The 24,279-nt window shown below is 54.0% G+C and overlaps 13 protein-coding genes across 13 annotated transcripts; 8 read left to right on the plus strand and 5 right to left on the minus strand.

The window, feature by feature from the left end:
- Positions 1-475: 475 nt before the first annotated feature.
- F5Z01DRAFT_625814 (cation chloride cotransporter) lies at positions 476-4,503 on the plus strand (the record flags this gene model as incomplete). The annotated part of the gene is made up of 4 exons (XM_046261449.1): positions 476-647; positions 700-1,237; positions 1,286-2,742; positions 2,792-4,503. 4 exons carry the CDS (start codon positions 476-478, stop codon positions 4,501-4,503), a joined length of 3,879 nt encoding a protein of 1,292 aa, XP_046116259.1.
- A 67-nt stretch (positions 4,504-4,570) lies between these two features.
- Positions 4,571-6,080, minus strand: F5Z01DRAFT_243168 (CobW/HypB/UreG, nucleotide-binding domain-containing protein). The gene has a single exon (XM_046258421.1). It carries the CDS (start codon positions 5,754-5,756, stop codon positions 4,638-4,640), a length of 1,119 nt encoding a protein of 372 aa, XP_046116260.1. The 5' UTR covers positions 5,757-6,080; the 3' UTR covers positions 4,571-4,637.
- Positions 6,081-6,683: 603 nt separating this feature from the next.
- F5Z01DRAFT_676216 (uncharacterized protein) lies at positions 6,684-7,068 on the plus strand (the record flags this gene model as incomplete). The annotated part of the gene is made up of 2 exons (XM_046265232.1): positions 6,684-6,845; positions 6,907-7,068. 2 exons carry the CDS (start codon positions 6,684-6,686, stop codon positions 7,066-7,068), a joined length of 324 nt encoding a protein of 107 aa, XP_046116261.1.
- Positions 7,069-7,456: 388 nt separating this feature from the next.
- On the plus strand, positions 7,457-7,867 carry F5Z01DRAFT_661559 (uncharacterized protein). Its single transcript, XM_046263890.1, has one exon. It carries the CDS (start codon positions 7,537-7,539, stop codon positions 7,750-7,752), a length of 216 nt encoding a protein of 71 aa, XP_046116262.1. The 5' UTR covers positions 7,457-7,536; the 3' UTR covers positions 7,753-7,867.
- On the plus strand, positions 7,868-9,722 carry F5Z01DRAFT_727228 (guanosine diphosphatase; the record flags this gene model as incomplete). Its single annotated transcript, XM_046266665.1, has 2 exons — positions 7,868-9,613; positions 9,665-9,722. Exons 1-2 carry the CDS (start codon positions 8,046-8,048, stop codon positions 9,720-9,722), a joined length of 1,626 nt encoding a protein of 541 aa, XP_046116263.1. The 5' UTR covers positions 7,868-8,045.
- Positions 9,651-11,407, minus strand: F5Z01DRAFT_242662 (uncharacterized protein). The gene is made up of 2 exons (XM_046258417.1): positions 10,289-11,407; positions 9,651-10,241 (listed from the first exon to the last, which is right to left on the minus strand). Exons 1-2 carry the CDS (start codon positions 10,994-10,996, stop codon positions 9,867-9,869), a joined length of 1,083 nt encoding a protein of 360 aa, XP_046116264.1. The 5' UTR covers positions 10,997-11,407; the 3' UTR covers positions 9,651-9,866.
- Positions 11,408-11,571: 164 nt separating this feature from the next.
- On the minus strand, positions 11,572-12,270 carry F5Z01DRAFT_638607 (gamma interferon inducible lysosomal thiol reductase; the record flags this gene model as incomplete). Its single annotated transcript, XM_046262385.1, has 1 exon — positions 11,572-12,270. The coding sequence occupies one exon, from the start codon at positions 12,268-12,270 to the stop codon at positions 11,572-11,574; it is 699 nt and encodes a 232-aa protein (XP_046116265.1).
- Positions 12,271-12,744: 474 nt separating this feature from the next.
- Positions 12,745-14,292, plus strand: F5Z01DRAFT_661563 (small GTPase superfamily). The gene is made up of 7 exons (XM_046263891.1): positions 12,745-13,012; positions 13,068-13,121; positions 13,182-13,277; positions 13,334-13,513; positions 13,561-13,605; positions 13,658-13,760; positions 13,811-14,292. Exons 1-7 carry the CDS (start codon positions 12,983-12,985, stop codon positions 13,918-13,920), a joined length of 618 nt encoding a protein of 205 aa, XP_046116266.1. The 5' UTR covers positions 12,745-12,982; the 3' UTR covers positions 13,921-14,292.
- A 292-nt stretch (positions 14,293-14,584) lies between these two features.
- On the plus strand, positions 14,585-16,601 carry F5Z01DRAFT_661566 (acyl-CoA dehydrogenase domain-containing protein). The gene is made up of 4 exons (XM_046263892.1): positions 14,585-14,778; positions 14,843-14,919; positions 14,973-15,717; positions 15,764-16,601. Exons 1-4 carry the CDS (start codon positions 14,755-14,757, stop codon positions 16,271-16,273), a joined length of 1,356 nt encoding a protein of 451 aa, XP_046116267.1. The 5' UTR covers positions 14,585-14,754; the 3' UTR covers positions 16,274-16,601.
- Positions 16,602-16,606: 5 nt separating this feature from the next.
- On the plus strand, positions 16,607-17,478 carry F5Z01DRAFT_752191 (uncharacterized protein). The gene is made up of 3 exons (XM_046267069.1): positions 16,607-16,970; positions 17,035-17,121; positions 17,181-17,478. The coding sequence occupies exons 1-3, from the start codon at positions 16,843-16,845 to the stop codon at positions 17,269-17,271; spliced, it is 306 nt and encodes a 101-aa protein (XP_046116268.1). The 5' UTR covers positions 16,607-16,842; the 3' UTR covers positions 17,272-17,478.
- Positions 17,479-19,165, minus strand: F5Z01DRAFT_661572 (TGS domain-containing protein). The gene is made up of 6 exons (XM_046263893.1): positions 18,912-19,165; positions 18,827-18,855; positions 18,716-18,730; positions 18,642-18,666; positions 18,157-18,588; positions 17,479-18,103 (listed from the first exon to the last, which is right to left on the minus strand). Exons 1-6 carry the CDS (start codon positions 18,938-18,940, stop codon positions 17,518-17,520), a joined length of 1,116 nt encoding a protein of 371 aa, XP_046116269.1. The 5' UTR covers positions 18,941-19,165; the 3' UTR covers positions 17,479-17,517.
- A 54-nt stretch (positions 19,166-19,219) lies between these two features.
- Positions 19,220-20,564, plus strand: F5Z01DRAFT_661573 (uncharacterized protein). The gene is made up of 2 exons (XM_046263894.1): positions 19,220-19,861; positions 19,915-20,564. Exons 1-2 carry the CDS (start codon positions 19,249-19,251, stop codon positions 20,514-20,516), a joined length of 1,215 nt encoding a protein of 404 aa, XP_046116270.1. The 5' UTR covers positions 19,220-19,248; the 3' UTR covers positions 20,517-20,564.
- F5Z01DRAFT_243378 (uncharacterized protein) lies at positions 20,528-21,548 on the minus strand. The gene has a single exon (XM_046258422.1). It carries the CDS (start codon positions 21,447-21,449, stop codon positions 20,562-20,564), a length of 888 nt encoding a protein of 295 aa, XP_046116271.1. The 5' UTR covers positions 21,450-21,548; the 3' UTR covers positions 20,528-20,561.
- Between the last annotated feature and the right edge of the window lie 2,731 nt (positions 21,549-24,279).

The following is a 24,279-nucleotide window of genomic DNA, read 5'->3' on the forward strand; positions in this document are numbered from 1 at the left end:
TGATAGGGGCGTACGGTCACTTGTGCAATGCGAGCGAACACCGCCAAGTTCTATATCATGGGGACAAGCGGCGAGTGGAAGAGAAAGTGAGGGGAACGGATCCAGATGGAGGTTCAGTCGGCATTGATGATGTCGCCCTGTGCACCGTGTGGACGCTGCCCAGACAAATGATATGCACTGTGGGCGTTCCTCACCTCTACTTCCCGCCTCGCCTCCCTTGGTCTCAAAAGACGAGGCGTACTTGGGTCGTCGCACATCCGCACGCGACTGCGCTGAGTGCGTTGTCCTTTCTCGACTTTGACGCGACGACCTGGGTGTATTTGAAGATTTCTCGCACATCGCCGAGCGAGCAACCTTCACCTGCTCCCTGCCTGAGCACTTGCACCACCGCAAGGAGAACTCGAAAGGTTGCATGAGATTTCTTACTTGCACCTGACTTGGTCTCCAGATCTCTCGAAAGCCATATTGCCCCAGCATGGCCTCATCCTCTGGCCCTGGCGGCGAGCATGGCGGCGAGAAGAAGGTCAGACCCAAGTTGGGCACCGTAGCTGGGGTCTACATACCAGTATGCCTGAGTATAATGAGCATCCTCATGTTCTTGAGGTTCGGACTCATACTGGGTCGAATTGGGCTCGTTGGCATCATAGGTAAGCATGCTAAGCGGTGAGGGCACTTTTTGGTCATCAACTAACGTCAAAGGTCTGCTCTTGGTGGCGTACTGCATCGACTTCCTCACGCTCTTCTCCTTGTCAGCCGTCGCTTCCAATGGCGAGGTCAAGGGAGGGGGTGCTTATTATCTCATCTCACGCTCGCTTGGTCCTGAATTTGGCGGATCAATAGGCATCATGCTCTACCTTGCCTCAGTTTTGAGCTCGGCCATGAATGTTGTTGGTCTCATAGACTGCATCAAGCTCAACATTGAACCAGACTTTCCCGAGGGATACTGGGTGAAATACGGCCTTCAGACAATAGTCCTGTTTGTTTGTACAGGCTCTTGTCTGTTGGGTTCATCGATATTCGCGACGGCTGGCAATGCGTTGCTGGCCATCCTATCGCTATCAGTACTGAGCATTCCGGGATCGGCTGTCTTCAAAGAACCATTCCAAGACCATGCTCAGGGTATTCACTTTACCGGCCTCAGCTTGGACACTCTGGCAGACAACTTCCTTCCCCCCGTTGACCGCATAGCTTTCAACGGCATGGAGACCTTTAGAGAATTATTCGGCATCCTCTTTCCGTAAGTTGGGCGTGGAGATGGTGAGTTTCCTGCTGACCAATCTCCCAGGGCTACCGCAGGCATCCTAGCAGGCGCTTCTCTATCGGCAGACCTTCAAGACCCCAATAAATCAATCCCCAAGGGGACGTTATGGGCCACCTTGACGACACTCATCGTCTACTGTATCGTTGCTTTGTCGATGGCATCCAGCATCACGCACGACTCCCTTCTAGCCAACTCCAACATTCTTTCACTCGTCAACGTGGCCCCTTGGGTCATCTTCGCTGGCGAGTGTGCCACGACAGCTTTTTCAGCCTTGATAGGTATCAAAACTTCGGCAGGGCTCCTGAGGGCTCTGGCTCGAGACCAGCTTTTGCCCGGCATGGCATTTCTAGACCGGGGCAGCCGACGACGGGATGATCCTATTGCCGCGCTCGCGCTCACCTATGCCATCGCACAACTGGCCCTTCTCGCAGACTTGAATCAGATTGCTACATTCATTTCCATGGGCTTCCAGATGACCTTCTTCGTTATGAATCTGGCATGCTTCTTCCTGAAGATTGCCACCGCGCCCAACTTCCGACCAAGCTTCAAGTTCTTCAGTTGGCAGACAGCTCTGCTTGGCAGCATCATGTCCGCCTTTGCCATGTTCTTCGTGGACGAGACCTACGCCGCCCTGGCTATATGTCTCCTTGTCGCTCTCTTCCTGTTGATACATTACCTTTGCCCTCCGAAGCGATGGGGTGACGTTTCTCAGAACCTGATCTATCACCAGGTCCGCAAGTACCTTCTTCGTCTGCGGCCAGAACACATCAAGCACTGGCGCCCACATATTATCCTCCTTGTCAACAATCCAAGGAAACAGACAAGACTGATCAAGTTCTGCAACTCTTTGAAGAAGGGATCTCTCTACATCTTGGGTCACGTCATTGTCACTGACGACTTTTCCAAAGGCGTGGACGAAGCTCGCTTACAACAGCAGGCCTGGACCAACTACATCTCCGAGTCGTCCAGAATCAAGGCATTTGTTCAGCTCACAATGTCACCATCCTTCAACTGGGGCGTCCGCAACCTGATTCTCAGTTCCGGTCTGGGTGGCATGAGACCAAATGTGGCTATCATTGGATTTTATAACATGCAAGACTTGCGTAGGTCTGGGCACCATACATACGTGCCGGACATACCGACTTTTGTTGCTTCCCAGATGAAGCAGACGTCGAAATCGGGTACCAGACGCCCTACTAGACGTAGAGGCGACACCTCGTCACGGATTCTGTCGGGCACGCTCCCAACCGATGTCATTCGAAACGAGGACATGATGTCGCCGACCCAGTACATGACCATGTTGGAGGACCTGGCTTTACGCTACCGACTCAATGTTGCTGTTGGGTTTGGTTTCGATACACTCGAGGCACCGGGGACTGGCGAGTCCCACAGCAAGAAATACGTCGATCTCTGGCCCATTCAGATGTCAGCCGAGGTCACGTCGGACGGTCAAAACATATTGACCACCAATTTCGATACATGTGAGTCAAATCCATCGTTTGCACAGGACAAGGCGGCTAACCTGACGAGACACGTTGATCTTGCAACTCGGACATATCCTGCAGAGTGTTCAAACATGGGGCTCGGCGTACCAGCTGCGAGTCATGGTATTTGTCGAATACGAGAACGAAGTCCCAGAAGAAACTGCGCGCGTCAAACAGCTACTCGAGAAACTGCGGATAGAAGCCAAGGTCATGGTGTTCTGGCTCGCGTCGGGGGAGCTCAATACCTACGAACTCATCATCAATGGTGTCAGCCAGGACATTGACTGGGACATTCTCGTCAACGATGCACTGAAGGACGCAGAGTGGTGGGATGATCTTCAGAACTTCAGAGGTCGCTTCGATCGTATGTCGGATAGCTGGGGAGAAACACACATTGCGCAGATCAAAGAATCAACGTCGGCTCGGCCTGGTGTCTACAACCCCCACGATGATTTGGATCCCATGGGCAGACACACTACCAGTGGCGACATTGGTATGGTGTCTAAACGCCCAACGATATCGATGCTTAAGAAATTGGGCGGGAGCGTCGGCATGCATACCCATCACCTCTTGGACAATCACTTACAGAGAGGAGAGTATCCTGACTCAGACGGTGAGTCATCTACGACGACCGACGCGTCTGACAGTGAGATGGCCACTGGCGCAGATCCTTACCCTCAGGAGTCCACGCCGGGGCATGATCCAGATCGCCAGCCACTCCTTCGAGCCTCGAGGAGGAGTAACGATTCGGCAACCTCTCAACAGCGCCAGGGGAGGTCTCGACGGCGGCAGTCAAAATCAAAGGACTCATCTGTTACAGGGCCTATGTACGGTACCATGTCAACGTCACAAACGCTGCACGAAATGGACGAGGAGCCGACTTCAGCAACGACAACCCCTCGTGTCGTGGCTTTCGCCGCCAGTCCTAACAACGAAAGTGATCATGCAATCAAGGCTGTGCGCTCCATGCTACCTCTGCCACGTCAAAGTGAAGATGAATCACGAGGACTTCTTCGATCAAAGTCAATGAGTCCAGTGAGATCCTCCGAAGACTCCAAGACAGCAATGCCCTCACGTCCGGCCATTTCTAGGCAATCATCAGGGGTGCGATTCTCCAGTCGCCCGGTGCCGGAGACTACTATGACGACCGACGGCGATGCAGTAAGACTTAGCTTTGCAGAATCTGGTTCCAGCACACCGAGGACTGAGCGACCCTCGGCATCACGCCAGTCATCGTACGGCGGCAGCAAGCTTCGAAAACAACAAGTTCCTGAGAACAAGCTCGCCGGCGCCGAAGGCCAAAAGACCATTGCATTTGCTGATCCCATCGAATCCACCCCCTTTGTGTCGCGTTCGGCAGCCAACTCGCCGGTGCACTCTCGTGGGGGATCCCTGGCACAGTCGCGCCGAAACTCGGAGACGGGCGACCTGAATTTGAACGTCTCGGACATCCTACAGTCGTACCGGATTGAAACTGGAGAGCAGGAGGGTGGCTCGAGATACTCAACGGCAAATCTTTCCCTCTCCTTCAACGATTTACCCAGCCGCGCTCAGCATCTTATACTAAACGAGCTCATGCGGCGCCACTCCGGAGAGACAGCACTGCTCATGAGCACGCTGCCTATCCCCGCGGACGGGACTGCTCTGGACGAGAAGAGTACCATAAGTTACCTGTCCGACGTGGAGCTGTTGTGCAATGAGTTGCCGCCGACGTTGATGGTACTGAGCAACAACATGACCGTCACAGTCAGTCTGTGAGCACGTCAATGAAACAAAGCACGAGCATGGGTTTCCAACGGCGTTTTCAGCGTGTCGTTTCACCATTATATATAGGTCTCTAGATCCCTCTCCGAGTCAACATCAATATCTACAAGAATGGTCCGGTCCCTGATCTACAGTACTTTCGTCACCACGAGGTCGCTTTTGCTTCCTCCATCTATCTCTATCACCCCGCCGGCTTCTATCAGCTTCTTCCACTTGTTGCTCTCGTATCGTCCCGTAATGATCGTCATCCGTAGCGGTGTCTCGCTACTCGACGCGTGTTCAGTGCCATCTGCGGCGACGGGCGTATATGTCCACCGCCCGAATGCCCAGTTGAGGATATAGCGGCCCTTGGGATGCTCCGCCGGCGGAGGCAATTCCGGGTCCGAGTTCTTTGGCAGCGACGAGAGGGTAGCCACAGCTTTAATGCGGTATACTTCGTCCTTGGGTGCCTTGCGGAGAAGGTTCGCCTCCAATTTGTCGGTGGAAATGGCGACGCCAGCGTCACCCTTGAGCTCGACGGACAGGACCTCCACCTCGCTCTGATGCCCATGCTTGTGGTCGTGTCCATTCTCTTGACCATGATTGTGCCCGTTCGCCGTTGTCTTGGCCGCCTCCTCTTCCGTCAAGTCTTGGGCGAGTCCGCCATCCACGCCAAACACAACGTCCATGGCTACCCAGCCATTGTCGCTCTTGACCTTGGCAACGTCCACCTCGAGATCGCCCAGACGATCGAGGCACTCGTCATATCGGTCCTCGCCCGCCGTCTCCCACTTGTTCAGGACCACGAGATCGGTGTACCGCGCCTGGATCCTGGCGGTGTAGCTCGTGTCCTCGTAGCCCTGCCAGTTCTCCACATCGATCACGCTGACAACGCCGTCCAGCACGTATTTCCCAGTGTCCCTCGCCAGACGATTGACCTCGAGCGCCAGCGTGGCGGGGAAGGCACTCCCGCTCGTCTCGATGATGATGCGGTCTGGCTTCACTGTGGTCTCGAGCTCGGCGAGCGCAGGGGATAGCGAACCGACGAGGTTGCAGCAGATACAACCACCTAGCATCTCCTGGACACCCGATATCGCGCTCGACGACGCTAGTTGTGAGTCGACTGCCACATCTCCAAACTCGTTTTTGAGGAGAGCGAGGCGGTAGTTTGGCGATTGGGCGCGGAGTTGGGGGATGAGGTTGAGAATGAGAGTCGTCTTGCCGGAGCCAAGGAAACCGGTGATGATTGTAATCGGTATTGGGGCCATGGCTAGGGGTTTTTGTGGGGGAAATGGCAACAAAAGAATGTGACTGGTATAATCTAAGTTTTGGTGAGGCTTGGTCGTTGAGGCATTCTTTTTTGGAGGGGTTGGTTAGTGACGTCGCGAGAAGGAGTTGGGTTCGATTTTAGCGCGGGGCTGTTGGTAAATGAATCCCGGTCTCCAGCTAGGATTGATACTAATAATATTGAACTAAATGCCACGTGAAATGTTATTGAGTTACTGCATTGAAGAAACCAGCAAATGTCTTGATCATAGCAGACGTTGTAGAGAGTCTTTCAAATTCCCAGGTACTTGCTAAACGAAACTAATGGACTGAGCAGGCGACCAATGTTGACGCGCTCGTCTGATGACAACCACACGAACGTTCCAGGGTAAGGAGGATGGAAACTTCGTATGTCAGCTGGCTTGCTGACACTGCACATGACCTTATTGTGATATCTGCGCTACGGGATAGCTGTAGAATGGGTTCCCGTGAGGTACTCCGGATAAAGATGTGGCTGGCCCGCTCGTGGCAGCATGGTGTTCACAATCCCGCCGCAGATGTTGAGCCTTCCAACGTACCTGTACTGGTAGGGGGTATATCCTGGTCACCTCCACCGCACGGTTATCGTGACGATGCAATAGAGTGTGCTCTTTTGAGCAACATCAAACTCTTTAAGCCCACAAATCAAGGAGGACATCAGGCTCAAAGTCTCAAACTGGGTACTTGCCAGAATCTGGCGCTGCTGTGACAATCGAAACCTGTGAGTGCCCCGCGACTAGACACTTTGACGTCATGCCCATTACGCGTATGGCGGCGTAGACCTTTATTAACCTTGGGTAGGTATCTAAATGTTGGTAGGACTTTTGCTTCTTGGAACATCACAGTACACCAATTGCTCACTCTTGAAGAAGCAAAACTACCAGCGCACAATGGCCGGACAACAGCCCACCCAAAAGCAGGAGGAAGAGCCGCATACCTACAAGGAGCAGCTTGACCGGGTTGCTGAAGAGAAGCGCAAGGCACAGCACCCGCAACAACCCAATCCGATTGTTGAGAAGAGCAAGTCATCCCTGTCCTTCCCTGCAAAATACGTATACAAGTGACTGATACCCTGTGCTTACAGTCACCGAATACGTCCCGGCAGCGTCAAAGATCCTTGGCAACTCGAAGCAAGAACCGGCGACCACAAAGTCGGAGGACATCCGTGGTCCACCAGAACGGCCTCATCATGACCATAAGATCGAAGACTTTGTGAGGGATCAACATAGGAGCAAGACCGACAGCGGAAAGATCAAGGCAGATGCGAATGCCTAAACGCGAAATTAAGACGTCGACATCAGACACTGCGAGCCGTGATCGGTGATGTCCGGGGTTGAAAGGTTGACCAGTCATGCTTGCACAATGCGGGTGCTAGGATTTGAAGACAAAGCCACGTTACGTGTTGAACTGAGTTGGCTAGTCACAGTGTGGTTCACTCAAGTCAAATACGAGGTGTGCGTGATGATATGTCCCCCCTTCTTGGCGTCTCAGGCCTACGGTCAATGTCCACGAGGAACAATGGCGAGAGATTTCCTATATCCAAGGGTTTCTACTTTTCCGAGCGTTTCCCCCGGGGGGGAAAGGCAACGCGACACCGTGGGACATCGCAAGCGATGCTAGGTGAAGGTCGTGGCAGCTCGGGTGCTTTTTGATAAAGAGAAAAGAAAAAGAAAAGAGCAAGATTTTGGCAGCTCCTGTGCGTTAATATTGGATTGCGTTAAAGACGCTAGTCCTAGATGGGCGATGAGTAAGCGTCTATTGAGGCCCGTGCACGGCCTCCACCTGGCAGTCCCGTCGTCGGCTTCATCGGTCCATCAACTAAAGTATACTTCCAATAGTCTCAGAGGGAATGCAGTTCAGCAAATAATAAAGCATGTTTGCGACTGCACAGTCGACTTCATTGGAATCCACGATGATACTATGTATTTGGTAGCACGCGGGAGGATCCGTAGTGACTGACTATCGAAACTTCGAAAGCCTGCTCCCCTATTCTGGTTGCAGACCTGTAGAGCGTGATTGGTCAGTTCTACTACCTTCGACCCTGGGCGCGGTATCCCCTATCCCAACCTGCACTTCGTCGACGCCTCCAGTCGCCTTGTCAGACAACCCACATTCTCTGCCTTGGCCCTTGATTCAACTGTCTTCTTCATTCCCTCTTTACGTTCCATTGTCATTCGCTTCTTGCTATCCGATGTGCGACTTTGTCCAGACATTCTAAAAGCAAGCCAGCTCAGTCACGGACTCGCGACCTCATGAGGAGATCTTCTGTTTCGCTACCCACGTCCAAGCAAGTCGCTCACGACCCCTACGAAAAGCCCGACCGTTACTACGCGTCTGCCCGAGACGGAGGCTATTTCGCCAAGATGAAGGAATCCTGGCTGGCGCAGTCGCAAAAGTCAAAGTGGCTCAAGATTGGCGGTGTCGCTTTTGCGGTCATCTGCCTGCTCTACTTCTTCACACCGTCCGGCTACGAAGTTTACAATGATGTTGCGGGCAACAGCGGTCAGTCACCCGCTGATGACAGCTATGGAACACCCAAGTGCACCAAGTCCTACTCAAAGGACAAGTCGATTGTGGAATACGTCCTGATGATCGACGCCGGCAGCACCGGTTCGCGTATTCACGTCTACAAGTTCAACAACTGTGGCCCTACACCAGAATTGGAGGGCGAGGAGTTTATGATGACGGAGAAGTCCGTGGGTGGACTGAGCAAATACAAGGATGATCCCGTGGCTGCTGCGAAAACACTGGATCCTTTGCTGCAGCGCGCCATGGACACCGTACCCGAGAAACTCAAGAGTTGCAGCCCGATTGCCGTCAAAGCGACCGCTGGTCTGCGCATGATTGGTGAAGAAGCGGCCGATGCCATTCTGAAGCAGGTCCGCACGCACTTGGAACAGGACTACCCCTTCCCTGTCGTGTCACAGGAGCATGACGGCGTTGCCATTATGCCCGGTTCGCAGGAGGGCGTGTACGCCTGGATCACGACCAACTACTTGCTCAAGAAGATTGGCGGCCCCGACAAGGGGGAGACGGCCGCTGTCTTTGACCTTGGTGGCGGGTCGACCCAGATTGTCTTCGAGCCCACCTTTAAGGGAGCTGCGGACGGAGGCATGCCTGGAGAGCTCGCAGAGGGCGATCAGAAGTACACTCTTGACTTTGGCGGCCGCCATTTCGATCTGTACCAGCACTCTCACCTGAACTTTGGCCTAATGGCCGCGCGAACCACCATTCACGAAACGCTGGTGAAGGACATTGCCCTCGACAAGGGCACAGACGATGCCTGGATGAGCAAGCCCATCACGCATCCTTGCTTCGCCGTGGGAATGTCCAAGGAAATTGAAGTCTCCTATGAGAACAAGGACCACAGCTTCAACTTCACCGGTCCCTCGGAACCTGCACCTGCGCAGTGCCGTGCCCTCGCCGAGAAGATCCTTAACAAGGGCGCTGCTTGCGATATCGCTCCTTGCTCTTTCAACGGCATCTACCAGCCTCCCCTGGCTAAGACATTTGCCAACGAGGATGTCTACATCTTCTCCTACTTTTACGACCGCACCAAACCCATTGGCATGCCTGACTCCTTTACACTCCGTGAGATGCACGACCTGGCCAACACCGTTTGCAAAGGCGCCGAGTCGTGGGACGTGTTCGAGAGCATCCCTGGCGCTATGGACGAGCTGAAGGACCGCCCGGAGCACTGCCTCGATCTGAACTTCATGATGGCCCTGCTGCATACTGGGTACGAAATGCCTATTGATCGCGAGGTGAAGATTGCCAAGAAGATTGATGGCAACGAATTGGGCTGGTGCCTTGGTGCCAGGTAAGTTAATCCTTCTTTCTTGCAGCGTGGTTCTGTTGCTAACCACTGTAGTCTTCCGCTCCTCGAGAGCAACTCTGGCTGGGAGTGCAAGTTGAAGAAGGTCCAATGAGTGACCTAGTTTCATGACGGGACTTATGAAAATTGCTATTGATTTGGTACATTGTCGACGTTGTTCCACATACAACGCAAGGCACCGGAGTATAGTTTTGCGGGCATGACGACGAATTATATATAGTAATAAACGACGGGGCATTCACAATGGCGCCGTCACCATTGTCAAAACATCTTCAATGAGCTCTTCAGGCCCTACCCCATCCAATATAGCCTCCACGGCGCCCAGCTTGCTGCCCCATTGCATGCTTCGCTCATTCTCAGGCTTGGCAATGCGAATGCGATGTATGTATACTTTACGTGCGGCCAGACCCACGAGCGCCGGCGTGACGAAGGCGACTTTGTGCAATGGCGCAAGGCATCGGCACAACAGCTCCAGATGCTTGGTAGCACTGGGGCTGATCCCATCAGCCACGGCGCGATGCATCCGCAGGAAGGAGATGATGTTCATCCGGTATCGGGTGACATTGATATCGACGTCGACTCGTCGGCTTAGAGTGGATAGTCTGGCAATGTCCTGGTCTGAGTCAGTCTCTGTACATTTCGTCTCGGCGTGGTGCTTACTGCTTCAGACACAAGTGCTTCCGGGAAAGGATAATCTTTTTGATCCTGGTGCGTCACTCTCACTTTGACCACACTGTCTGTCGACGCTGTTTCGACGTTGACATTGTCGTCGCCATCTTCGAGATTGACATAGCCGTCTTCTGGATCATGCCAGTGTCCAATAAACATGTAATCGTTCAAGTGCTTCGTGACCCTTGCTGCGCCGCCGCTTTCTGCTCCCAACACGGGGAGAAAAAGGAACTGTTTCGGTGCTGCGTGCACTGCCGTGTGCGTGAAGATCCGCCTGGTCCTCAGGAGCTCCAAAGCCTGTATTTGTACCGCATGCGGTGCCAAGTGGAGGTTGCGCGCGAGGATGACATTCCCAATGTGTAGTGAATCCTGGTCGCTAGATGTTGGTCTCTGGCGCGGTGCACTTGCTGCTAGGTGCGCGTTGGTGTTCGCGTACACAGGGCCAGTTGGTGTCTGCTGACTCTTCACAAGAAGAGACGCGGCGAACGTATCCAAGGTTGTCGTCGAGTCGCAATTGATCACCGCGCAGCTGAGGCCAAAGGTTCGACTGGCGACAAGCTGCAATTCTTCGAGCAAGTCATCGAGGGCATCGGACGGTGTGCTGATCAGGCAGTGCTCGCGAGCCACGAGACTGAGCAGGGCGGCGAGTTCGAGGTCGCTGAGATCGTGGATCTTCTCGAGCAGAATCTCATCAGCCATCGTCGAGGCCTGAAGACCGAGGATGGTCCATTTGGGTTGGAACAGCGATGCGTAGCTCTCTCAGGCGAGCTTGTCGCTGTACGCGTTGGAGGTATCGGGCTACGGATTCGGGGGATGCACTTGATGTTGTGCACTGACATCACTGGCTACTTACGGTGCTACTGGCCGACTTGTGCAGCCATTCGAACGCACTCTACCTACGCGGTGAACTGTGAATCAGCTTTTAGCTTATGAGCCCGAGATGTCGAGACCAATTGCAATTTTTTTGTTTGACTGGAATTCTACTTGTACGGAAACCAAGGACTGAATTAACGTGATATCATCACGTGCCAGTTTATGCAGCGATTGTGAGCAAAATCTAGCCCCTATGGTTTAGTGCTGTGGAAATGCGCCTGCGCGAAGGTGGGAATCTTTCAACGGACTGGTGTGGCCCTTATTATTTATTATTTAGATTAGTGAGAGGGGGCAATCCTCCTCTCGGTATTATCTCTGAATTAACACAGACTGGTCCCCATCATTTCTGGTGGGAGCTGCAGGGAGAAGGTGTTTCGTCCCTTGAAAGAGGGGAGTGCTGCTTAGGAGGAACGGGAAAGCTTCTCAATAGCAATGACCAGGTCGTCAACGCCAGCGCCATGAGGGCAGTCAGTCCATTTACCGCCATCGCGGATGCAGTAGATTTCGTTGTTTAGTCGAACCGTGCAGGACTTTGTTACACCAGCATCTGCTGTCCTGGTGATACTGTTGCGCAGAACTTCCAGCCCATAGGCACCGTCGTCGCGGGTCGCGCACTCGTTTAGAGCATTAAAGTCCAAAGCATGCTCTAGGGCGCAGTCCTCGATAAGAGCACGCTCGGGGATGCGCTTATAGTCCTCAGTAAGGCATAGAATAAAACCAAGACTAAGCTTAGGATCGGGGTATAGTTCTCGCGCGCAGAGTTCGATGATATTTCCTATGCATTCGGACGGACCATGCATACACTGGACGCCATCGTGGGGAGCCGGCTTTCCAATGTAGGAGAGTTTGAAGTCAACCTTGTCAGAGACACGTTGCATCACAGGAAGGATGAGTTCTCGGAGGGCGTCCCTCGTATCTGGACACTTGCTGACAATGTGCGCCTCCAGAGGGACCTTGTTGCCGAGGACGATTTCGCTGTTGCCCGCAGCAACTCGACCTGCGTACGAAGGCCCCGCTCGAACAATACCGAACAACGCCGTCAGAAAGGTTGCGGCGACAATGCGCGCGAGGCCACGGCGGCCAGTGCGAGTGTTGCTCATGTTGCTAGTAGGTGTGTAGCTCTTGTCGGCGGTGGCGGCGCGTTGAGATTCCGTTTGGTTCTTTTCGTCTATTGTGTGATAACTGACTGAGGATACTTGCGATAATTAGAGGACCTGCGTGGTTGATGCTGTTTTGGGGAGGTCGGGACTGTAACGGTGCCAGATTCTGAACACGGTCGGTGTCTGGTTGACAGCCAGCGGATGGGGGGTTATGTATGCCATTTTATATCGAGGGGCAGTGGGAACAGCAGTGTGCCGGGACGAGACGTGTCTTGTTGGGAGATCCCGTTGTGAAGGTTTCTATCGTCTTAGCTTTTAGTGCCTTGCTACCTGGTAGTGTAACAGTGTTGAGGAGCTTGAGGCTCTGTTATAATTGTTTTCTGCCGAAGGCGGTGTCGATCTCGTGGATAGGGTAGGCAAAGTCGCTAGCGCTCCGCTACAGTGTACCTTAGTCTTATGCATGGTGTCTTGCCTGATGCGGCTAACGCTGGATCACCTCCATCGGTCACCGAGCTGTTGACGTGCTGCAATCGCTATCGGCGTTCATCATCGTCGACCAAACAACCACTTGACGCTGCGACGATTGCTGGAACTCCACCGCACAACGACATTCAGTTTCGATCGCCTGGAGCATACGAAACCACCCGAAATACAGTCGCCAGACAGCCCGAAGCCCGTCGTCGAACAGTACCAACAACAGCAATAGCCCAGCATGTCTTCCAAGAAGAAGGTCCTCCTCAAGGTGCGGATATCCATACGGCATGCATCATTGCAAGTGTAGCGACTAAATATCCCAGATCATCATCCTTGGCGACAGTGGTGTTGGCAAGACCAGTCTGATGAACCAATATGTATGATTCCATCCCCGCAAACGGCCACCGCATTACCGATCATTGACACAGCTGCCTTAGGTCAACAAGAAATTCAGCGCGAGCTACAAGGCGACAATCGGTGCGGACTTCCTGACCCGCGAGGTGATCATCGACGATAAGCAGGTGACGATGCAGGTACGATCGGTCGCCCCGGACTCACATGCGGGCTGCAGAAGCTGATGGAGTGATAGCTATGGGACACAGCTGGTCAGGAGCGTTTCCAGTCGCTAGGCGTGGCCTTCTACCGTGGTGCAGACTGTTGCGTTTTGGTCTACGATGTGAACAACTCCAAGAGCTTCGAGGCTTTGGACAGCTGGAGAGACGAGTTTCTCATTCAAGCCTCGCCGAGGGATCCTCCCAACTTCCCATTTGTATGTTGCTCTCCGATAGCATGGCGACATTGCTGACTCTGTTGTAGGTGGTTCTGGGCAACAAGATTGATGTGGAGGAGAGCAAGCGAGTGGTGAGTTGGAACAACCCGAGGGAGCAGAGAGTTGGCAGCTTACGATTGGCAGATTTCAAACAAGCGTGCGATGACTTTCTGTCAGTCAAAGGGCGACATCCCATATTTTGAGACCAGTGCCAAGGAGGCCGTCAACATTGACCAAGCGTTTGAGGGTGAGTAGACTCCGTGCTAGACGGTATGTCGCGATACTGACCTGCCACAGTCATTGCCCGCAATGCCCTCGCTCAGGAGGAATCGGAGGAGTTCAGCGGCGATTTCGATGACCCGATCAACATCCGCATCGACAACCCCAACGAGGGCTGCTCCTGCTAAGTATCTGGACCTGATGGGCAGATGTTTGTCCTCTACATCACCTCTAACCACAACGACGAGAGCCCCAGCGGCCGAGACAGTCATTTGAGCCTCGATAATCTTCCATGACCGCCATGGTCTCCTTGCCACGCGTTGCATTTGGAAGGGTAACGGCCAGTCCAGACAGCATTATACCCTTTGCCGGCTGGAAGCATCCTGTATCATAATGGAATGGAGGCTTCAATGCGGATCGCCAGCGAGTAAAGTAAAGATATGGGGATGCTAGTGAGGCTGGGTGGGCGCGCAGATACATCAGGCGGCTAGATATTTGTCTATAGTTTGTTGGTTAGTACTACGTACATGCTTTTATTTCGCATTGTCTTGTACCGGTATGAGCGACAGTGAATCTTGTTTGTTGCCTGCACGTACTTTCGGTAAGGTATATAGCATATTGTCTGTGGTGAGGAGGCCTCGGCCGAAGCGGGACCCCAGCGCCCAAGACCTCACCGGCCGCGGCATGGATACTCAATAACAAGCCTCTTTGGTGCGGGCAATGCGATCAATCGCGGTCTAGAAGGGCGCGGAGCAGGCCTTGGCGGACATAGCATTACCCCAGGTGTCGTGTATTTCCCCACCATTGGGTGGTTTCATCTGGAGGTCCGCCGCCCGGAGTCGAACCCCGATTGCGTAGCTTGCCGCTCCCCATCGAACCTCGGCTCCATCCTCGGATCCTCCTCATCCCCGGATAGACTGGCTTGATCTGCGGAGGATTTTGGAGACTAAAACTCACAACTTCCCTCCGTATTACCTCCTCTCTCACTCGCAAAGCAATACAAAGTTGTCGCGAGCTTCATCATGTCGGCTAGAATCCCCATTATTGTGAGTGAGGGTGGTGACGTGCTTCCTCCTCTTACCGACAGTCGCTGACATGGTTTGTAATTAGGTCTCCGATCGCGTAAGCGACAAGGCCAAGGCCGCCTTGGACGTGGTTGCCAAGTTTGTGGAGGAGGAGTGCATTCCGTAAGCTAATGAGACCGATGATCTCGTCTGGGAGCTGTCGCTGACTATGGCAGTGCGGATCCAGTTCTCGAGGCCCAGGTCGGTGAGGGCGACGCGCGATGGAACGCCCACCCTGCGATCATTGAGGATCTCAAGGCCAAGGCCCAGAAACTCGGCCTATGGAACATGTTCCTACCCAAGGGTCACTACAAGGAGTCCCCGGGATGGACCAACCTCGAGTACGGCTTGATGGCTGAGTGGCTTGGCCGATCTCGCTCCGCCAGCGAGGCGTGCAACTGCGCTGCCCCCGATACGGGCAACATGGAGGTTCTCGCCAAGTATGGCAACGAGCAGCAAAAACAGCAGTGGCTCAAGCCGCTGATGGAGGGCAAGATTCGCTCTGCGTTCCTCATGACCGAGCCAGATGTCGCGAGTTCCGATGCGACCAACATTGAGCTCAGCATCCGCAAGGAAGGGAACGAATACGTCTTGAACGGCAGCAAATGGTGGTCGAGCGGTGCTGGCGACCCGAGATGCAGCATTTACATTGTCATGGGCAAGAGTGATCCCAACAACAAGGATCCCTACCAGCAGCAGTCCGTCATCCTCGTGCCGGCTGATACACCTGGCATGAAGATCCACCGCATGCTTAAGGTCTACGGTTACGACGATGCCCCTCATGGACATGGACACATCACTTTCACCAACGTCCGCGTGCCTGCCAGCAACATGGTCCTCGGCGAAGGACGAGGCTTCGAGATTATCCAGGGTCGTCTGGGACCCGGCCGCATCCACCACGCCATGCGCAGTATTGGTGCTGTAAGTATCACTGTGACTCAGTATGGGTCAAAGCTGACAGAAGCAGTCTGAGCGCGCTCTCGACTGGATGCTGATGCGCGTCAACGACGACCGCAAGAAGCCGTTCGGCAAGCAACTTCGCGAGCACGGCGTGATCCTCGAATGGATCGCCAAGTCACGCATGGAGATCGACGCCGCACGCCTGATTGTCCTCAACGCTGCCATACAGATGGATGTGCACGGCCCGAAGAAGGCCCTCAAGGAAATTGCGGAGGCCAAGGTTCTCATCCCCCAGACTGCTCTGGCGGTCATTGACCGCGCCGTGCAGTCGTTTGGTGGTGCTGGTGTCTGCCAGGATACCCCCCTCGCCAGCATGTGGGCTGGCATCCGCACACTCAGGCTGGCTGACGGCCCTGACGAGGTGCATCTGCAGCAGATGGGACGCAACGAGAACAAGAGGGGCAAGGAGGTCACGGAGCACATCAAGTGGCAAGCGACCAAGACGGAGGAGCTGATGAAGATCTGGAAAGCTTCCAGCGCACAGCCGGGTACGAATATCACCAGGGCCAAGATCTGAGGTGGATGTTCAGTGTATAACGACTGTTGCTAGCAGCACTTGAGCGCACAAAGTCACATTTTGGTTAGCTCAGTAGCATTAGTACGTACAGAGGCCCTGCTGCCCTGGACTTGCAAACACCCCATTCGGAGGAAAACCTGCGACTCGAGGTGCATGTCGCTCCATCACCTGGTCGACTAGGCGATGCGCTGTCGCTGTTTATCGTGAATCATGTCGATGTAGGCTTGGTCGCATTCCAACTTTGATCCTCACGCTCCTCGGTGCCCAACGTGGCGACGTGGTGCATTCCTCGTCATGCGTTGCCCCGACAACGACAGACACCACAACCCGTTTACAAAGTGCCACCCCTGCAACCACTCAAACTCAACCCTGCTGTGGAGGAACGTCATCTGCACACTGCCGTTAAAAGTTGTGAACCCGCCATTGATTTTGACATACCACACTCGCATCTGTCACTCGCAAGCAATACGCGTCCAAACCTCTCACGTCCACTCTACTGCGCTTAGCTTTCAGCATCCAGCATTCAACCGACTTCAGTTACTCGAGCATAAACCACACAGAAGAAGAAAATGTCTTCCACAATTCTCGGCGAGAGGGACATTAATGCGCCCATTGAGCAGCAGCCCGTTGTTGCTGGCGAAAACGTGAAGAACATGGAGTATCACCGTCAAATGTTCCAGTCAAAGATGGCAGAGCCGTACGTTTCCCCTTCCCCAAGCCATGGGCAAAACACAGGCTCGTCATGCTAACTATGTCTCCAGCTCGCAGCAATATGTATCTCCTTCGGACAACATCATGAGCCCTTGCTCTTCCAAGATCAACGCACTGCGCAACAAGCACATCGCCAAGTTAGTCGACCCTCGAAGGTCCCTCTACCGTATCGATACATGTACTAATCGTGTCACAGAGCCAAGCCCCGTTCACTCTTCGCACAAGCAAGCAAGAAGAGGCTACAAAGCGAAGGCAGCGCCCTCGGTGCACCTCCGTCTAAGCCATGATCGGCCATATCCAGCAGGCTCTGGCTTTCAACAATTGTATTACTGCGTCGTGTCTCGGCTTCCTTCCTCACAATATGTATTTGGGCATTTGGCGTCGGCGCACCAGATGAATGAGTTTTCCAACTGGGCGTATAGGGTTGTTTGCACAGGTTTAACACCCCACAACATGACATGATGTGGTGGGACTTGGGGGTTTTACATTCAGTCATTCGTGTAGAATTGATTCCTTTTGTGTTTTCCTACCATCTATGCTCTCCAAGCGCTGACTATGTGAATGACATCCTCGTCTGCCACGGGATGGCTTAATCCCACTCTTTGAGGAATGTGTCGCGCGCTGGCTCCCCATACAAGCGCATACTTGAACGTATCCTTCAGCGTCCGGTGAATACGGTCGCAGACATCCTCCACGGTGCTGTCTCGCCGGACAATCAGCGCTTCTGAGAAGTCGGGTTCTGCCCCCTTCCTTTTGGTGTAGATCCGGATGAGGGCCAGCTCCTTCCAGCATCTCTCCACCACGTCTTGGAGACCCAGATCCATCTCGCAACTCATTACCACAGTCTGTGGCTCGCGGGCGAGAGAGTCCAGGAAGTCGAGCGACACACCGTCGATCTTGTTGTAGACATATAGGCACTTGATGTACTTGCGGTGATCTTTCATAATGACATCGATGAAATCGTCAATGGTCGCATTCTCGTCGCGCACAAGCACTTCGCAGTTGAGCATCTTGTAGTCTCGTAGGACGCCGGACACTGCACGCTCGTCGAGGTTCTTCGGGGGCGTCTGGAAGGTGATCTTCATACCACCAGCCTTCTTTTGCTTTAGATAGATGTTCCTGCTTCGTGTCAGCCGGTTTCTCAATGATACAGCTCATGCAAAGAGACGCACGGGGGCTCGCAGTTCAAGCGAATGCCAACGGCTTCCAACTCAGCTTCTAGTAACGCTCTTTGCTCGGCACGCTTGGTCGCGTCTAAAATCATGAGAATCATGTCGCTTGTCTTCGCCGCCGAAATGACCTGGCGACCTCGTCCCTTTCCCTCGGCAGCGCCCTCGATGATACCTGGTAGATCGAGCAGTTGAATCTCCGCACCGCCATACTCAAGGACACCCGGAATGGCTGTCAGGGTTGTGAAAGCGTACGAGGCAACTTCTGACCTTGTCTTTGTGACTTTGGACAGGAATGTCGACTTTCCCACGGATGGGAAGCCGACGAGAGATATACGTGCATCGCCACTTTTGCTCACATCAAAGCCCGCGCCGCCACCGCTGCCTGCACCAGCCGCTGGCTCAAGAAGTTGGGCTCTCAGCCGAGCGAGTTTTCTGGTCACCGTTAGAGCGGCGCTTCCATTGCGACAAAAGACACAACGACATACCCTTTCAGCAGACCAAGATGGTATTCTTCATATCGTTAGCAGAGCCAAGCAGATATCGGAACAATCGAATTTACCAGTCGCCTTATTCTCTGTCAAAAGTTAGCTTCCGTATACTGTACGACTCACCACGTGCCATTTCCAAGGGTGAACATCCCGAAAACAGCACAGACAGTGATCACACCTACTCTGGGTCCTTCGCATCTCCTCCTCAATCCTGATGAACATCGTCAGTGCTTTGCTCCTCGGTCGGGATGCTTGAGTGCCGCATACTCCTTGATCTTCTCCGTAATGTTGACCATCTTGCCAGCTCGAGTGCCCTAGCACTATGCGGATACCTAAAGAAGCGACTTGACAGCACAAACTGGACGTTCCACAGCGTGATGACCGATGCCTGCTCTCAATGAATTTACGTGGGGTCAATTGCTGAAGCGATGCGATTTCATGGTGGCGGCAGAATTCCGCGGTGGGGGCGAATGACATCGCTTGTGGCTGCTGACCGCCTACCGCTTTTGGTTCGTCGCGACCAACATTTCTGGGACCCGTCGTCTCGACGGTGGCCAAAGTTCATTAGCATCAAACATCCACCCACAACGATTCACCACCCACAATGACAGACGTGATAGACCAGGCCACGGCGGCCCAGGTCCCCGTGGAGCAAGAGGAAGAACAGAATATGGCGCTCACCACGACAAATACCGAGGTCGCCGCGCCAACAGAGAAGAAGGTCAAGAAGATCATCCGCAAAAAGAAGCGACCCGCGCGCGTGCAAATGGATCCCGACGAGCTCACGTCCGAGCCGCCGCCACAGACTGGCACAATTTTCAACATTTGGTATAACAAGTGGGCGGGAGGCGATCGCGAGGACAAATACCTATCGCAAACCAAAGCCAAGGGCCGGTGCAACATCGCAAAGGACAGTGGCTACACCAAGGCGGACGCTGTCAACGGGAGCTACTTCTGCCTGCACTTTGCGCGGGGTATTTGTACAAAGGGCCAGGACTGCTCGTACCTACATCGCTTGCCAGGCCCCTTTGACATGTTCAACCCCAACGTCGACTGCTTTGGGCGCGACAAGCACTCCGACTACCGCGATGACATGGGTGGTGTGGGAAGTTTCATGCGCCAGAATCGCACGGTGTACGTGGGGAGGATACACGTCACGGACGACATTGAGGAGATTGTGGCCAGGCATTTCGCCGAATGGGGGCCTATCGAGCGCAGTAAGTGTTTCTCCAGCCTAATGTTGACCAACAACATGCTAACATTTCGGTAGCTCGCGTCCTGAACAGCCGCGGTGTGGCTTTCATCACATATACCAACGAAGCGAACGCACAATTCGCCAAAGAGGCCATGGCGCATCAATCACTCGACTCGGACGAAGTCCTCAACGTACGCTGGGCAACCGCCGACCCGAACCCCATGGCCCAAGCCCGCGAGGCGCGACGAATCGAAGAACAAGCGGCCGATGCGATCCGACGCGCACTACCTGCGGAATTCGTGGCAGAGATTGAGGGCAAAGATCCCGAGGCGAGAAAGAGGAGGAAAATCGAAAGCAGCTACGGACTTGAAGGTTACGAAGCACCGGACGAAGTGCACTTTGCTCGAGGCGCCAACGCAGTCAACCCCATGGGACGAGAAGGGTTCGCCATGGAATACCAAGAACCTCCCATGTTGGAGAATGGCCAGGCAGACGACACTCCAACTGCGGAAGAAACCGAACAACCGCCACAAGAGCAGCAACAGCAGCAACAACAACCAGGAGGGATCTTCTCGAGCAGTACCCTGGCGGCGCTCAACAAGGCCAAGGTGGCAGTGGCTGCGAAACCGCAAGCAGCCGCAGGGCCATTGGTAGCCTATGACAGCGACAGTGATTGAGGTTTAGAACATGTACATATTTAATGATACCATCATCAAGAGCAACTAGCTGTTGAATATTCTTGAGTACAAGACCTCGTGCCTCCCAATCCACAGGTCCATCATCGGCGTAGCCTGCCCAGCATCCTCCACTGCCGTGTTCCACTCCCTGTCAATGACCACGTCAATCAGCCGCTGGACCTGCGCACTCGCTAGTACTTTCTGCGCCTGGTAGGGGCCGAACATGCTCGCCCGCACCGCCGCCGACACCAATGCCTTGACGTGACTCAGCATGAAGACGTACGCCGTCTGTCGCAGGCTCATGCCCACAAGGGCGCAGATGACACCAAAAAGCGGCGCTAGATGGGCAGAGACGAGCGGCACATCCTGGCCCTGGCTTTCCCGCAGCAGAGTCGAGAAGTCCTTCAGCACCTGCCCGTCACCGGTCACTGTACCGCGAAAAGACCGCTCCCAAATGCCCAGCAGTGCCCGACCCTGGGCGACGCTCGCCCTCCTGCCCACGGTGCACACAATTGCCGCGTCGAGCTGATCGTCTAACTCCGCCAGCTCTTGTGGTGATCGGTGTGCGGCCAGAACGAATGGCAGTGTTGTAGATGCCATGGACGAGATGGACGAGGGTAGAAAGCTGGATGAGAAGGATGCTGTGCGCGGTGGCGTGTGGGCGAGGTAGGACTCCAAGCCACTGCTAAAGGCGAACGACCCCAGGGGCAATTGAGAGTCGGAGAGAAGCAGGAGAAAGTGTGTATGTGAGCCGAGTCCTGGGGCAATGTTGGGCGAGCTCGCTGCTGCGTTGTTTGTAGTGGCCGAGTCTCTGTCGACTGCGCCTTGCGTATCGGTCAATTGGACATTTTCAAGGCGTTTCCTGGCATCTCGAAGACGCGCTTCGAGGATGCCAATCTCGTCCTGGATTTCTGCCACATTGTGCGCGGCCATGAGGTGTACAAGTGATGGTTTGGGGGGCCTTGACTTGATAAGGCTGGATTCAAAAATGTGGATTGGCCGCCATCAGTGCGATACGCACGCTGCTACCACTACTACCGAGTACTGAATATTCGCACGACAATCGATATTTTCTGGAATCAACGGAACGCCTCGCTTAGAAAAAGAACACATATCAATCTCCCCAGCTGATTCATGATGGTACAACGTTTTCCTTGTCATTGCCTCCCATGCGTGCTCGCGCCCTCAGCTTCTCTGCTCGCCTCTGCTCAATCTTGGCCATGGCCGCTGCGCGACGATCAGGGGGGAGCTTGCTCTTGCCTGTATCCTCTGTTGTCCTTGCGTCAAGCTTCGTGCTCTTGTGCCTCTTCAGCTCGGGATGGTCAAGCTGCACCATACGGTTCTTCAGGTCCATAGTCTCCGTGACCTCGTCCTGACGCGTGTCTCGACCTGCTCTAGAGGTCACCTTGGCTAGAGCTGAGAGATCTGCGTCCATGTTACTTGAGGACCTGACAGCCACCGGCGTGACGCCACCATGTTCTAGGCGCTTTGCAACATCTTCGCCAAGATAGTCACGGTTGCGCGGCGACCTGGGTACGAAGGGCTGCCACTTAGGCCTTTCCAGGTCTGGTCGTTCACCCAGAGCGCCTGACATCTTGGGTTCGGCCACGTCGTCGTCATCTTCGTGGAACTGGTCCCGTAAAGTGCGTTGGCCCCCTGCCGATGCTTTCCTCGGTGATCCTGATGTTTTCCCTTTGTCCAAAGTACGATGGTTGAGGCGGCCTGTAGCCGTGGTGTGCAGCGTGTCGGTGGTAGACACCACGGCATGGTTGGGCGCGCTGTGCTTTTCAGTCAGTGCTTTTGTCTGTGGCTTGCCGTGGTCGCTGTTCGCAGATTTCGCCGCACGAAGTTCTTTCCTCAGCTCTGCAATTTTGGCGTGGGCGCGCTCCAAAACGGCTTTGGAGTCGTCATCGTGGTGTTGCGTGTCCTGGCGATACTGCTCAAATTCTGATTTGAGCTTTGCCAATTCCCTGTCCTTCTCCCTGTTCTCAGCCTTGGCCTCACGGAGCTGATCTCTCAGGTCCTTGGTCTTTGTCGATTCACTCTCTTTGTCGCGATGTTCTGTCTCGGTCTTCGAAGCGCGTTTCTCCGCAGCCTTGAGCTGTTCCTTCAAGGACAACACCTGCTCTCGTAGACTCTTGGTCTCTTTGGCCTGCAATCTAGCCTTTTGCAGCTCGCGTTGGGTTTCCAGCAGCGTTTTTTGAGCTCGTGGCGACAGACCCACCTGCTTTCGCCGCCGAGCCTTTTCATCATTGTCATCCTCCTTGTCCTGCAAGAAGTCCTCCAGCTGATCTTCCAGCTCCTGGACGCGCTCCCTGTACTGGTCGGCAAGGGCTGTCTCCTTGGAGAGCTTTTGGACCATCTCAGCCGAAGCTTCCTCTGCATTCGTATGTTTCGAGACAATTTCCGATGCATTCTCCGCGATCAACTGTTCCATGCTGATGACCTTCGCCTGCTCATCCCGAAGCTTTTCTGCGAGCTCGACGGCCTCCGCATCTTTTTGCTGGGCGTACGACTTGGCCAATTGCTTGTACTTAAGAAGCTTGGCCAGTTCCGCCTTGGCTTCTTGGTGGTATTTCTCAAACTCCTCCTTCCAGTATCTGCCCGATGAAGAGTGCGGCTCGTTTAGGTCCAACGTGATGTCATGTTGGCAAAGGTTCTCCTCGTCGGCAGACGAGTTCACTTCCTCTTCCCAATCATCGTCATCGGGTACATTGGTTTGCGAACTCGGAGCGGCGGGGACAGGCGCCGCTACCGTTGTCGTTCTCTTATTGGTAGCAGCGACCTTCTTCTGGCGTGCTTTTTCCAGGGCTTCGTTCAACCTCGTGCGCTTTGTTTCGTGTGCTTTGGGTCCCGTGGAGCCCTGCGTGTTCTTGACGTCTCGTCCAAATGATACGCGCTTTGGTCGGTTCGCCCCGGTGCCAGGAGTGAGCAATATCCCTTGCGGCTTCGCGGGTGGTGTCTGCGAGCCTTCGGGTGCTGCAGCGGTCCTGGGCTGTCGCGATCGGGGCGCCTCGCGAGGTTGCGCGCCGAAGATAGCACTCTTGAAGGCGCGTGCTGCGAAGACAGGTGCAGGAGTATCTGGGATATCTGCCAATGTATTATCTGGGGACACGTCGTCAGCATCGCACAGTTTCCGGAGTGCACCACAGCGCGCGCGCACCTTCGTCTGGCGCGTTTGCAGCAGTCTCGCCGCGCTTGAGCATCCAGCCCAACATGGCGCTGGTTCGTATGATTTACGACCAAACTTGCAGCCTTGTCGCTTTATCGGTATGGTAAAATTCTCATGGGTCTGAACAATGGCGGTTTATTATGCTTTGGTCTTGTGGTGTGAGGGGCGTTGGTGCGCGGCTTCAATGTTTGTGTTTACTTCCCTTTTCGAACAGGCACGTTCAAGACGGTGAAGTGGATACGTTCCTTGAGCCTACCCCTGCTCTCATGGTCAACAGGACATTGGAACCCGGTCCCGAAGCCCGTGTACGTAGATTTCATCACCCTCGTTATGATGCGGAGCTTCCACCAGATGAACTCAGTACATGAGGTCCATATTATCAGTATTAACATAGCTTCTACTAAAGTATTTTTGAAGACACGCTGGAAAGACAACATCAAAAGTATCTAGTGTAAAGTAAAATCAATTTTGACACCAAGACTTTGTGTCATACTGCTGTGTTGTGAATGCCAAATTAGAGACGCTGACAATGTGGGAAAACGAAGCAAATAATATTAAGCAACAAAAGCACCGGGATATTGCTTCTGCATT

This window comes from Emericellopsis atlantica, assembly GCF_019669845.1.
Source record: "Emericellopsis atlantica unplaced genomic scaffold F5Z01scaffold_22, whole genome shotgun sequence".
Lineage (NCBI taxonomy): Eukaryota > Fungi > Ascomycota > Sordariomycetes > Hypocreales > Bionectriaceae > Emericellopsis > Emericellopsis atlantica.

Bases quoted from the DNA above. Each gene is read 5' to 3' on its own strand.
- F5Z01DRAFT_243168 (XM_046258421.1), bottom strand. From the start codon at position 5,756: ATGGCCCCAATACCGATTACAATCATCACCGGTTTCCTTGGCTCCGGC.
- F5Z01DRAFT_661559 (XM_046263890.1), top strand. From the start codon at position 7,537: ATGAGTAAGCGTCTATTGAGGCCCGTGCACGGCCTCCACCTGGCAGTC.
- F5Z01DRAFT_242662 (XM_046258417.1), bottom strand. From the start codon at position 10,996: ATGGCTGATGAGATTCTGCTCGAGAAGATCCACGATCTCAGCGACCTC. The intron at 10,242-10,288 runs GTAAGCACCACG...GACTCAGACCAG, and splicing joins AAGCACTTGTGTCTGAAGCA to GACATTGCCAGACTATCCAC.
- F5Z01DRAFT_661563 (XM_046263891.1), top strand. From the start codon at position 12,983: ATGTCTTCCAAGAAGAAGGTCCTCCTCAAG. The intron at 13,122-13,181 runs GTATGATTCCAT...CAGCTGCCTTAG, and splicing joins CCAGTCTGATGAACCAATAT to GTCAACAAGAAATTCAGCGC. The intron at 13,606-13,657 runs GTGAGTTGGAAC...TACGATTGGCAG, and splicing joins TGGAGGAGAGCAAGCGAGTG to ATTTCAAACAAGCGTGCGAT.
- F5Z01DRAFT_661566 (XM_046263892.1), top strand. From the start codon at position 14,755: ATGTCGGCTAGAATCCCCATTATT. The intron at 14,779-14,842 runs GTGAGTGAGGGT...GTTTGTAATTAG, and splicing joins CGGCTAGAATCCCCATTATT to GTCTCCGATCGCGTAAGCGA. The intron at 15,718-15,763 runs GTAAGTATCACT...TGACAGAAGCAG, and splicing joins CCATGCGCAGTATTGGTGCT to TCTGAGCGCGCTCTCGACTG.
- F5Z01DRAFT_752191 (XM_046267069.1), top strand. From the start codon at position 16,843: ATGTCTTCCACAATTCTCGGCGAGAGGGACATTAATGCGCCCATTGAG. The intron at 16,971-17,034 runs GTACGTTTCCCC...CTATGTCTCCAG, and splicing joins CAGTCAAAGATGGCAGAGCC to CTCGCAGCAATATGTATCTC. The intron at 17,122-17,180 runs GTTAGTCGACCC...ATCGTGTCACAG, and splicing joins CGCAACAAGCACATCGCCAA to AGCCAAGCCCCGTTCACTCT.
- F5Z01DRAFT_661572 (XM_046263893.1), bottom strand. From the start codon at position 18,940: ATGGTCAACATTACGGAGAAGATCAAGGA. The intron at 18,589-18,641 runs GTATGTCGTTGT...AACGGTGACCAG, and splicing joins CATCTTGGTCTGCTGAAAGG to AAAACTCGCTCGGCTGAGAG. The intron at 18,104-18,156 runs GTGCGTCTCTTT...GACACGAAGCAG, and splicing joins CGCTTGAACTGCGAGCCCCC to GAACATCTATCTAAAGCAAA.
- F5Z01DRAFT_661573 (XM_046263894.1), top strand. From the start codon at position 19,249: ATGACAGACGTGATAGACCAGGCCACGGCGGCCCAGGTCCCCGTGGAG. The intron at 19,862-19,914 runs GTAAGTGTTTCT...ACATTTCGGTAG, and splicing joins ATGGGGGCCTATCGAGCGCA to CTCGCGTCCTGAACAGCCGC.
- F5Z01DRAFT_243378 (XM_046258422.1), bottom strand. From the start codon at position 21,449: ATGGCCGCGCACAATGTGGCAGAAATCCAGGACGAGATTGGCATCCTC.